Source organism: Trichechus manatus, unplaced genomic scaffold (genome assembly GCF_000243295.1).
Source record: "Trichechus manatus latirostris isolate Lorelei unplaced genomic scaffold, TriManLat1.0 scaffold00066, whole genome shotgun sequence".
Taxonomy (NCBI): domain Eukaryota; kingdom Metazoa; phylum Chordata; class Mammalia; order Sirenia; family Trichechidae; genus Trichechus; species Trichechus manatus.
This window is the reverse complement of record NW_004444002.1, coordinates 13,484,442-13,497,662: the sequence shown is the minus strand read 5'-3', so window position 1 is coordinate 13,497,662 and position 13,221 is coordinate 13,484,442. Positions and strand designations below refer to the sequence as shown.

The 13,221-nt window shown below is 41.0% G+C and overlaps 1 protein-coding gene across 3 annotated transcripts in view; it reads left to right on the top strand.

Moving 5' to 3' along the window:
- GPC3 (glypican 3) overlaps positions 1-13,221 on the top strand; it is a 511,040-nt gene that overhangs the window by 341,143 nt on the left and 156,676 nt on the right. For all 3 annotated transcript variants that reach the window (XM_004379638.1, XM_004379637.1, XM_004379636.1), the window contains one exon: positions 6,122-6,255. In XM_004379638.1, coding sequence (XP_004379695.1) covers positions 6,122-6,255 — 134 coding nt within the window. The remainder of the gene's footprint in view (positions 1-6,121; positions 6,256-13,221) is intronic.

The window sequence follows — 13,221 nt, the reverse complement described above, 5'->3', positions numbered from 1 at the left end:
AAAAAAAAAAAAAAACAGGAGAGAAAGTAAAGATCAAAATGGATGTCGGAAGAAACTCTGAAACTTTCTCTTGAATGTAGAGTAGGTAAAGCAAACAGAAGAAATGATGACGTAAAAGAGCTGAACAAGATTTCAAAGAGTAGCTTGGGAAGACAAAGTAAAGTATTATAATGACATGTGCAAAGACCTGGAGTTAGAAAACCAAAAGAGAAGAACATCCTTGGCATTTCTCAAGCTGAAAGAACTGAAGAAAAAATTCAAGCTTCGAGTTGCAATATTGAAGGATTCTATGGGCAAGATATTGAAAGACGTAGGAGGCACCAAAAGAAGATGGAAGAAATACAGAGTCACTGTACCAAAAAGAATTGGTCAACATTCAGCCATTTCAGGAGGTAGCATGTGATCAAGAACCGATGGTATTGAAGGAAGAAGTCCAAGCTGCACTGAAGGCATTGGTGAAAAACAAGGCTCCAGGAATTAACTGAATACCAATTGAGATGTTTCAACAAACAGATGCAGTGCTGGAAGTGCTCCTTCGTCTATGCCAAGAAATTTGGAAGACAGCTAACTGACCAACCCAGTGGAAGAGACTCATATCTGTGCCCATTCCAAAGAAAGGTGATCCAACAGAATGCGGAAATTATTGAACAATATCATTAATATCACATGCAAGTAAATTTTGCTGAAGATAATTCAAAAGTGGTTGCAGCACTACATCAACAGGGAACTGCCAGAAATTCAGGCTGGATTCAGAAGAAGACATGGAACAAGGGATAACATTGCTGATGTGAGCTGGATCTTGGCTGAAAGCAGAGAATACCAAAAAGATGTTTACCTGTGTTTTATTGACTATACCAAGGCATTTGTATAGATCATAACAAATTATGGATAACATTGCAAAGAACGGGAATTTCAGACCACTTAATTGTGCTCACATGGAACCTGTACGTAGACCAAGAGGCAGTCATTTGAACAGAATAAAGGAATATTGCGTAGTTTAAAATCAGCAAAGGTGTGCATCATGGTTGTATCTTTTCACCATACTTATTCAGTCTGTATGCTGAGCAAGTAATCTGAGAAGCTGGACTATATGAAGAAGAATGGGACATCAGGATTAAAGGAAGACTCATTAACAACCTATGATACGCAGATGACACAAGCTTGCTTGCTGAAAGTGAAGAGAAGAGGACTTGAAGCATTTACTGATGAAAATCAAAGACCATAGCCTTCACTGTGGATTACACCTCAACAAAAAGAAAGCCAAAATCCTCACAACTGGACCAATAAGCAACACCATGATAAACAGAGAAAAGATCAAAGTTGTTCAAGGATTTCAGTTTTACTTGGATCCACAGTCAACGCCCATGGAAGCAACAGTCAAGAAACCAAACAACATATTGCATTGGACAGATCTTCTGCAAAAGGCCTCTTTAAAGTGCTAAAAAGCAAAGATGTCACTTTGAGGACTAAGGTGCTCCTGACCCAAGCCATGGTGTTTTCAATTGCCTCACATGCATGGGAATGCTGGACAATGAATAAGGAAGACTGAAGAAAAATTGATGCCTTTGAATTATGGTGTTGGTGAAGAATATTGAATATTCTGTGAACTGCTAGAAGAACAAACAAATCTGTCTTGGAAGAAGTACAGCCAGGGTGCTCCCTAGAAGCGAGGATAGCGAGACTTCTTCTCATGTACATTGGATATGTTATCAGGAGGGACCAGTCCCTGGAGAAGGACATCATGCTGGGTAAAGCAGAGGGTCAGCAAAAAAAGAGGAAGAGCCTTAAGAAGATAGATTGACACAGTGGCTGCAACAATGGGCTCAAGCATAACAATGATTGGAGGATGGCGCATGAACGGGCAGTGTTTTGTTCTGTTGTACGTAGGGTTGCTACGAGTGAGAACCGACTTGACGGCCCCTAACAACAACACAACCACAAATACTTTGCATGGTTAAAAAATCTCTGGTAACTTACTCTACTTGGAATGTAATTTTCACCTATTTTTCAAGGGAGGCCAGATTAAAATATGGTGCTCCAAATACCATGCTTCCTCTGTTATACAAGGCTGGGGTTACAGGTGGAATGAAGCTGTGGGATCAGATCAAACAAATTCCTGTTGTGGGTGAGATCAGAGGTGGCTTGTAGGCCAGGTATCCTGGTGCCCAGCTCACTGGGCTCTCCACTGTGCCTTGCTGGGCCCTAGCACTGTATTTTCCTAATGTAGTACAAAGCCAGTGCTTCTGAGTCCTGGTTAAAAAAGAGTGGTGCTGAGGCTACTGGAACAACCTGCTGACCTGGGTATGAGTGGAGGTCCTGCCTCCTTCTTGGGTTTCAAGTCTTCAAAGCAATATTGCCTTCCCTGCCACAGGTTCTGGCACTTAATTACAGGCTCCATTAGGAAGCACAGTTCAGGGAGAACTGAAAGGTTTTGTATTCCAGGCCTATCGATAGAGACACTCACCTATCCAATAAATTCACTCCAACTATCCAAATTTAAAGGTAGTGGCATCCTTGACTAGGTACGTTTGTCAGTGTATGGAAATTGGATTGCACTTATTTAAGAGCCAGAAACTTCTGGGCCACATACTGAGTTCTAAAAGGCCACTGGGGAGGCTAGCTTTTTCAGCAAGTGTAGTTGAAGACTAAGACCCAGGTCTCTCGGCAGAGCTGAAAGTGTGAAGCTAAAAGGACTTCTTCAACATGAATGCTGCATCTCTTTGTAAATTATGCTTTCTTTTGGTTTCCCCTTCTCTAAATAAGCTGAGACTATTCACCTACAGCTCACACAGTGTGGGGAGAAGGGCCCAAAGGGGGAATACATTTGACAAATGCTTTGTATATGAGAAGAATTTGCTTCATGGTAGATTTGTGGAAGAAAAAACAGCCTGTCTGATAAGATGTGGCACATCTGAGATGGAGGAGTAGGGATGTTGCCAGGACACCATTGTTTGCCCCTTACCCCACACAGAGCCTTGGGAAGGCGGCTTGATAATGCCACATTGGGTGGCTTGGGAAGAAAGGTCAGAATGCAGACTGGCTACGCTCTCATTTGTTCTTAACCTTCCTACTTTTGCCTCAGCTGCACCCTTTTCCAGTAGGTTGGGGCTTGGGGGTGGTTTTAAAACTTTAAAGTCTTGCTGTGGCCCAATTAGTATTCACTGATACAAAGGGCCGGGTTTCAATGGGGAGGGAGATTTCACAGCTGTAGTTTGCAAGTAGACAAGTGACTGTGAAGGATGTGTGAAAGACTGTGACTTCTGTGCTGGGTTTGGAGCAGGGTGTAGGTCAAGAAATTAGCTCCTGAATGTGCTGACTATGAATACTTTGATCTCAGTGAAATAGACTCTCACAGTGATGTATGTTCATGGAATAATAAATAGATATGTATGGGGAAAAATATCAAGGTTTTGTTCCAGAACCTTTCACCTGTACTTCAACAATGTAAACGTGTATGTCTACGGGTCTACATTTATGGTGCACAGTCTGCCCTCAGTTATCTGTATCTGCATGATATGCTTTGGAGTGAGTGGAAGTCCAGTCCTGCAGCCACCTAGCCAAAGCACCCTACCAGACTGCTATCACTTAGGACACATGCAGAGAATTCAGACTATTCATCTGAAGTTCCATATTAGCCCAAGTCAAATAGCATTACATAAAAACACTTGAGAAATTCACTATCATAGATTCCAAAGCCAGATGGAATATTTTGAAGTGTCTCCCACTTTTGTTTCATTGCCTTTAAGATAAACCATTAAGAAGAGCCAGCTTGGATATCAAACTGTGGGTGCTGTCTTTCATCAGTGGAGTTGACTCTAGATTTTTTTTTCTAATATGAGTATTTTTTTATAGAAAAAGTCTTCCAAAGCTGTGCAAACTAAACGGCATTTATGTATTTAGTTAGCAAATAATCATGCCTAAGATAAACCTCATTGGCAACGATACTGCCAGTGTGCCAAGCTATGTATTTATATCTAGATAGATAACTAGTAAATGTTATCAGGGCAATGTTGAGAAATCCAGAAGCTGAGATTACCGCACAGAGCCTATGGCCTGTTAGTAGAGTGGAGTGCCAGGCCTTGTACTAGGAGATTCCTTCAATTCTCTTCAACTATTTCACATTTACTGAGTGCTTAACAGTATACAAACCCTCCCAACCACTGCCGTTGAGTTGATTCTAACTCATAGCAACCCCATAGGGTTTCCAAGGCTGTCAATCTCTGTGGACACAGACTGCCACATCCTTCTCACGTGGAGCTGCTGGTGGTTTTGAATCGCCGACCTTTCGGTTAGTAGTCGATTATTTTAACCACTGCGCCACCAGGGCTCTTACAGCATAGAAAGCCCTGTCTAAATTCTAGGGATGTACAGAATGACAAAGTCATACTCCTATGATCACTAGGTAATTCTAATATTTTTCCTAAACTTTAAAGTCTACAAGGAGCCCTGGTGAGATAGTGGTTAAGCGCTTGGCTGCTAACTGAAAGATCGAAAGATCGGTGGTTCGAACTCACCAACTGCTCCACAGGAGAAAGATGCAGCAATCTGCTCCCGTAAAGATTACAGCCTTGGAAACCCTATGGGGCAGTTCTACTCTGTCCTATAGGGTTGCTATGAGTCGGAATCGACTTGACGGCAATGGGTTTGGGCGTTTTAGTTTTTAGACTCTGCGTATTCACCTTGACTATATTTCTGATGACAGGGAATTCTTTTTTTTTTATTGCTAAACATAGAATGTAAGTAAGTGGAAAGCCAACATCATTTTCTAGGGAGGTAATATTGCATAAGCTTGAAATCAGAGAAATGGATTCAAAGTCCGAAAACAAATGCACTGCCGTCAAGTCGATTCCAACTCATAGTGACACTATAGGACAGAGTAGAACTGCCCCACAGGGTTTCCAAGGCTGTAAATCTTTACGGAAGCAGGCTGTCACATCTTTCTCCTGAGGAGTGGCTAGTGGGTTTGAACCACCAACCTTTTGGTTAGTAGCCGAGTGCTTTAACCACTGTGCCACCAAGGATCCCTAAATTCAGACAAGTGGGTTCAAATCCTGAATCCACTTCCTGTTTGCCATACGCAAGTCATGTCACACCCTTGAGTCTCAATTCTCTCATCTATAAAATGAAGGTCATAATATCTAGCAAAGTGTCTGGCACAAGGGAGACATGAAAGAATTTTTAATTTCATACTTCTTTATATGGAAATTCATTTAGACTTTTGTCTGAAAATGAAAAAAAATAAGCGAATCTACAAATAATTCAACCAAAGAAATCAGTTAAGTAAGAAAGCTGATGTCATTTTTTTTTTAATCATTGCTACATGAGTATAAAAGAGATATATTCAGAAGGAGGCATTCAATAAAGATTATTGAATGAATGAATGAGATGGAGGGAGAGGAGGGAAAGAAGGAGGGGGGAGAGGAGAAGGGAGAGAGGAAAGAAGGTAGACTTCTTGAGTATCTGAATTCTTTAATGCTTTCAATCCTGAGTTTATTCAGTGACAGTGTGATTCCTAGCTGATGACTTTAGCTGTTGGCTGGTTGACTTGCCTTCTTTCCTTGGACATTTTTAAGAAAGCCAGATGAGCAACTACATTGACATTTTTCAGAATACCCTAGATTGATTCTTAAAACACTCATAAGAATAGGGAGTGCTGTATGCATGGGGGACTGCACATTTATTAATAGACTCCTCTGCACACTTCTCACATCCCCATCTCCTGCAGCAGTCCTTCCTAAACCTTGCAATTTCCTTTTGTGAACTTCTTCGTACTTATAAACACAAAGTGCCATTGAAAGGTGTCAATAACATGAGGCCTGTGGAGAGGGTCCTCTCAAATGTGCACTTCACTATAGAAAAAAGCATCTTTCATCTTAGGAAACCTCTGAATAGGCTGCGCTCAGAGCGGGGCTCCCCTCCCCCCTCAGTCTACAGCCTTCCTTCCTACTGAAGGTTCCGTGGTTCTTCTCCTTAAAAGCTTATCACCTTTTGTAACTTCAGTAATCGCTTCATTCTGCTCTTTAAAAGGTAATTGGGAAAGAAATTAACGTGCGTTTCAGAATGTTTCTACTATCATATCTGTGAAAGTATCGTATAATTATATTGCATTTCTTTTTTTCAGATTGGCAAGTTATGTGCCCATTCTCAACAACGCCAGTATAGATCCGCTTATTATCCTGAAGATCTGTTTATTGACAAGAAAGTATTAAAAGTTGCTCATGTAGAACATGAAGAAACCTTATCCAGCCGAAGAAGGTGAGAGAGTTTTTTTTTTTCCCCCCACAATTACAGCATACAATTAGCAATTGTGTTTAAGGTCACAAACCATTGGAGAGAAGCTTCTTAAATACATGCTATTTAGTTCTTCTTAGTAGAGTGTTTGATTAATTACATTCTGTCATCTGTCGATGTTAAAAGAAAAATATATTGTATCATATCCAAGTCACTTATACCATAGTCAATATCGAGTATAGCAACACAGGGTAGAATGGACTTCTCTATTCAAGATCTTTTATTAATTAAATGAAACATGTTCTACTTAAAGCCTGATCTTGCAATTCCATGACTTGGTTTGTAGCTTTTCCCATTATTAGCAGTGAGGCAGGGTTGAGTTCACCAGAAAGAATTTGGCAGTTGACACTCTCGTGTACACACACACACGCACACACACACCGCACACACTATACGCTCACTTTAAAATGATAACAATGAAAGATTGGGTTCCTCTGGCTTGAGACAATAGTCAAGCGCCTAAATTACCAGTTTGTTTCTTATTCCCTTCACCCCCTTCCCTAGCTAGGCTCCCTCTGTTGCTAGTCTAGTTTCTTGGTTATGGATAGGGGTAGAAATTGGATGGGAGGCCCAAAGCAGCTCTAGGAGAATTGTCATCCCCAAAGGGCTGCACATGTAGCCAATCCTGCCATTGGCTGAAGAACAGCTATACATGAGTCCTGCTTCCTGAGGGGGTTAGGGAAGATTGTCTTATAGATAGGAAATTAAGAAATGAAATAAGTAACGTCTCAAATTTGGGTTAAAATATTCCATTCATACCAGTTGACTACAGGGGGCTTGACATGGTAATTCATGGGTTTATATGATACAGTTTAGAGAGAAGGCAGTAGTGCAGTTTAAGAAATAGTCCCCCAAAGAAGCATTTCAGAAGCCCCTTTTTCTTCTCTTTTGTTGACTTGCAACCTAACGGATTTCTAGTTTCCCTATAGCAGCAATTTTCAAGGTGTAATGTGAGGATCCCTGGGAGTCCCAGAGACCCTTCCAGGGGGACTGTGAGGTCCTCCTTTTGCTAACTACATATCTGTGTGAAACCAGATTTTCTTCATATACTTAAACCAAACCAACATATTACAACAAATTAAATGCAGTAGCAGATACGAGAATCTGTCTTCTATTAAGCCAGTCAGTAAAGATGTTTTGCAAAAACGCAAAACAACGTCACTTTTCTCACTAATTTTTTCATAAAAAATATTATTTTTGTTAACCTGGAATGGATCTATTATTGTTATTTTAAAAGTAATTAGTAAATAAGTATTTAAAACTTTTTCTGAGTTTTAATTTCTGAAACTGTAAATATCAGTAGACATACCCCACACACACAGAAGCTCTTTGGGTCCTCAATAACTTTTAAGAATGTAAAGGAGTTGTATTAGTTATCTTCTTGTTGTTGTGTGCTGTCAAGTCAATTCTGACTCATAGTGACCCCATGTGACAGAGTAGAACTGCCCCATAGGGTTTCCTAGGCTGAAATCTTTACAGGAGCAGATCACCAGGTCTTTTCTCCCACAGAGTGGTTGGTGGGTTCTAACTCCTGACCTTTCGGTTAGCAGCCAAGCTCTTAATCATTGTGCCACCAGAGCTCCATTAGTTGTCTACTGTTGTATAAATCACCGCAAAACATAATGATTTAAAACAACAACCATTTATTATCTCACCGTTTCTGTTAGTCAAAAATTTGAGAGTGACTTAACTGGGTGGTTCTCAGAGTCTCTAATGAAATTGTGGTCAAGGTATTGGCTCAGGCTGTAATCATCTGAAGGCTTGACTGAGGCTGGAGGATCCACTTCCAAGTTCATCCATTATACTTTTAGCAAGTTAGTGCTGGTTGTTGAATGGAGTCCTCAGTTTCTCACCACTTGAACCACTTCCTGGGTTTGCTTGAGTGTCCTCACGACATGACAGCTGACTTTCCCAGAAAAGGTGATCCAAGGGAAAGAGCAAGGATCAACTACAATGCTATTTATGACCTAGTCTCAGAGGTGACACACTGTCATGTCTGCCATATTCTTTTCAATGAAGGCGAGTCACTAAGTCTAGTCCATACTCAAGGGGAGGGAAATTAAGCCCTACCTCTTGAAGGGAAGAGTGGTAAAGAATTTGTGTACATATTTTAAAAACCACCACAGGAGTCCTGACACCAAAATGTTTGAGAACTATTTCCCTGTAGTATAAGAATTCTTTGGAATAGTTTTTGCCTTTCTGGGAAGAGAAAATTGGGCCATGTTATCAAGACCTTCTTTAGCTGCTGTCTGTCCTTTATTCATTGTTCTTCAGTGCTTTCACTTTTTACCTAAACCGCCCCCCCCCCAACACACTTCTTTTCCACTGAAGTTTCCATGGTTCTTCGCCTTAAAAGCTTATCACCTTTTTTAACTTCAGTAATAGCTTCGTTCTGCTCTTTATAAAGAAATTGAGGAAGAAATTGAAGCGCTTTTCAGAATTAACCTAAGTCCAACCAAGTCATTGATCTTTAACTTGTGGAAACCCCTTGCATATTTGGCTGAAGTGGATAATATATGCATATGTGTATTGCTCTGTTCAATTCAGCAGAAATTTATTAAGCACCTATTATGTGCTAGAATATATGCTGGGTACTGAAAATACAAAGACATAATATCTGCTCTCCAGTTCAGTCTAATGGGGAGATAGACTTGAATAAAATAATTTCAAAACATTTTGTCAGTGCTAAAGCAAAAGAATGTTCAGAGTCTAGAGGCAGCCTGCAGGGAAAGAGAGAACCTCTGTCCAGGGAGTTATAGTGGAGGCTTCCTGGAGGAGGTGGTGTATGAATCTCTAAAAGAATAGCATTGGGAACTTTTTCAGAGTAAACACACCACCCCAGCCCCATTTGGAGATGACTCTGTTAACCTAGACACATTTGTGAATAAGTAGGAGGTTTAGCAAGGCCCTGTGGCCATGGCTTCTATTTTGGGCTCCGTGGGACCTATTCCCTTTCACATTACCAGGGAGGGTTCCACGGGTGTTGGTCCTTACAGGGAGAGAAGAGATTGATAAATGGGTTCTAAATGGGTTCTTGGCTGGGCACCCAGATTTGGCTACTTTGTTTAGATTCATTTTTTAATTTGTAGCTAACCCCCAAAGAAAAAAGAAGAACAGTAAGAAAATTTGGCAAAGGCTGTAGAGCTGAATGGTGGTCAGGCAGGGCTCCTTTGATGTTGGGAATATCAGCCCCCCCGCCATGATGTTTGTCATCTTTTTTCAAGCCAAAGCATTAGGGTCTGAGATGGAGCCTATCTTTCTGAATTCTCTGGCAGAATAAGAAAACAAAACACCAGCAGAGTGTCTGATTTCATTTAACTCCCTCAAACAGGCATTGAAAACCCCCTTAGGGAGAGGGGAGAAGTAGGGATTAAGGTGATCTCTTGCTAAACGCAGTACTGCCCCCTGCAATCTGATGTGATTAAGGTAGTTTGTTTTGGAGGAGTGTTAGTACGTCTATAAATTTCTCAGTATGTTTTGTACAGCGCTTCACACTGTCCAGACAAATATACGTGCCTCCAGCACCCACCACCCATGCCCAAGCAACAGCCTCTGTGATTAACAGACATGATAATTGGAAAGGAAGCCTATTGTAGCATTCAGTCTGTAGATGTTGTGAGTGGGCTGTCTGAATCTGATTATGAGTTGAAAAGCCCTTTGCCTTATTAAAAGAACAACACACAAAGAAATGCAGGATTCCTTTGGTAGCATTTAGAAGTCATCTGTTTGTTTTGTCTGCCCCCAACTGGGTAGTTGGCAACACACAACTAATTTTAGAAATAGCTTAGTTCAATTTAAAGACGATTTAATACTCATCTGGTAGTCTATGCATGCAGCTCCGTGTTCCTTTTAGGGATGAGTATTGAAAATATCTGTCATCAGATTTAGAACAGTGAGGGTAGAACAAGATGCACAAGTAGGAGTACAGTCAGAATAGAAGAAATCAGATCTGCACAGCCTTTTCTCGCTCTAGTATTTTCAACACAGCTCAGATACCAGCCTCTCCCTCCTTTGCTCTCCTAAATGTCTCCTTCCCCACTTCCCGTTTACCTTGTCGTTTGCGTACTCCCCATAAAATTTGGTAGAATACACAAGCAATATCTTTCTCTCTTCCAAATCCAATCTATAGTTGAATAGTCCACCCTGCATCTATATACCAGGCTAGCTGGTAACCTGTGAGAAAATCAGTCAGCCCTCCACCCCCTGTGAAATTACATCTATGCATTCCAGTCCTCTCCCTCTTACACTTGCCCTCCTCCCTGTATCAAGGGGCAATGGATTAGGTGACACTACTAAATGACCTAGAAAGAAAAGAAGAAAAGCTGATCTCAGCTCCCTGGGCCAAAATCAATGCTTACTCCCACTCCCTCTCTGACTGCTCCTCTGATCTGGCTAGGCAGCTTTGTAGGCTCAGTGGTGCCTTCCACCCTCTGAATCAATGAGTTTCAGGTCTGGTATAAGTTATTCTGCCCTAAATAGTACTACTTCTTTCAAGCTTTGTTGACACCAACCATATATGCTAGGCATCGTGTTAGGGTTAGGTTCTAAGGACACCGTGATGAATATGAGAAGCTCCTAGCCTATCTAGGAGAAAGACAGATAAATAATTTTCATACATTGGGACTGTCAAAACAGAGCTAGGTACAAAGGACAGCAGCATCACAAATGGGGAAACTTAGTGCTCTCCTGGGAAAGTCAAGAAAGACTTCTTGGAGAAGGTAACTTTTGACCTGGGCCTTGAAGGATAAGTAGAAGTTCAACAGCTGGAAGACGGGAAGGAGGGTGTTCCAGGCAAAAGGGATAGTATGAGAAAAATATGGGCTAGTCTCCAGAAAAGGAGATTACGGCCTAGGAAACCCGTGGGGGCAGTTCTACTCTGTCACGTAGGGTCACTATGAGTCGGAATCAACTCGATGGCACACAACAACAACAGTCTCCAGAATAAGGACCTTGGGTTGCACAAATGGTTTGTGCCCAACTATTAACCTAGAGGTTGGTGGTTTGAACCCAGCCAGTGACTCTGCAGAAGCAAGGCCTGGCGATCTGCTTTCATAAAGATTACAGCCAAAAAAACCCTATGGAGCACAGTTCTACTCACACAAGGGGTCGCCATGAGTCGAGATCGAGTCGTCAGCAATGGGTTTGTTTTGTTTTTTGGTTTAGTCTCTGGAATGGTAGAAAGTTGTAGTTTCAGGTTGACCTGTGAAAGGCTCTCTGACAGAATTGGGCATGGTTCTGCACCGTTCCAGTATTCGTTATTTTAGTATATGTGTTTTTCTGCATTTTCAATTTAAAAAAACAAAACAAAACAATGAGTGCATATTACTTTACATTAAGGAAAAAAGAACCTTAATAATAAAGGAAAAAAGTTGAGGATCTGCAGTCGGGGATGAAAGGCTGTTTTTACTTGCAGTGGTTTCCAATTAGTGCTACTTTGATGCCTGCCCAAGCAAGGAAGTCCCCTCCCCCACAACCGAAGTCAAGGATGCTCCTCCAGAGGATGGTGGAATCCCTCCAGTGAAGATCACACGCACCCAGCCACAATATTGCAAAACGTCTGGTGCATGCGAAGGGACCCTATTCTTTAATTCCACGTTTAACACATTGAATAGAAAGCTCTTTGAAGAGCAGACCACTATAAACAAGTGTTGGGTTTGTCTTAAGCGAGAGCTGTGGGCTCCACTGTTTATATGTCCAATGGTACGTTTGGCATGTATGTATTAGAATAAAGTGGAATTAGAATCAAAGTAAATTCCCTTCTATCAAATTGTTTTTCCCATCCCAGGTAACTAATCACCCAAACTTTCTATTCTCTTTTTTTTCTAGAGATAATTCAGTCGAGTAGATTTCTTGACTTCAGGGGTGGGGATTCTTTTGTTGTCTGTCATGGGCTACTAGCACATGGAAAAGAAATCTGGACTCAGTCATACAGGAGTGATTAACATGTCACTTAATTTAGTTTCAGATGTCTTTCTTGAAAGAGAGAAACAGAAGTGTTGAACTCACCTCCTTCTAAAATTTTAAGTGGGGGACATAAAGCTTGATATAAGAAATGATCAAAATAAAATGGACTTCATTTTCATGCCAGAACAAGTTTAGAAAGGAGTGATGGGAAGTGACAAAGAGAAGAGAGATGAGAGAGGCCTAGTACACTCGGTAGGAGGTAAACTACTCCTGTCACACTTGGCTGCTTGTGGGGCTATGGTGTTGAAGGACATTATCACCTGTTGTCATGGTCCTTTGAAAAGCTCATTAACTCCCCAACAATTTAGAAAGTTCTTTTTCTACGCTGCAAGATCGTAGGTCTAGATTTATTTTCCAGAATCAAAGATTCTTTTGGAAACCAAGGTTTATTTTCCCACAGTATTCAGACGGGTTTGCATAAAGGAATGGCCTGCAGTGTAAAAGCGTCCTTTGGGACTCAGAGGTATTGGCCAGTTTGCTAGCTGTGTTCTTGGAAGGGCGAGTGCTGCCTCCTTCCACGGGGCCCGGGAATCATGGGGGAACTGGCATTTATTTCATTGTTCTGAGGTTCTTTTCTAATCAAATCCACTTTGGATTCTAGGCGGGCTCTAACGGGGATAATAATATACACTGAGAATCAACAAGAACTCAGTGAACAAGCCTATCAAGAAGAAATTGTTTTTAAAGAAATAAAATAAAACTTTACTCGAGAAAAGTCTGGAAGGAAATATTAATAACTCAAATATTAACAGTGATTATCTCTGGCTAGTGGGAGACCATAAATGTTTTTTTTTTCTTTTTCTACCTTTCTGTATTTTCTGAATTCTCTGGAAACAGCATGTATTTCTTTTACAGTGAGAAGGAAAACCAACAGACTTTATTTTGAAAGATGAAGAAAGAAATAGATTTTAACAAATAGATTTTAACCACTGCTTACAGCTCTTCCAGTGCTGAAGCTGCAGTTCT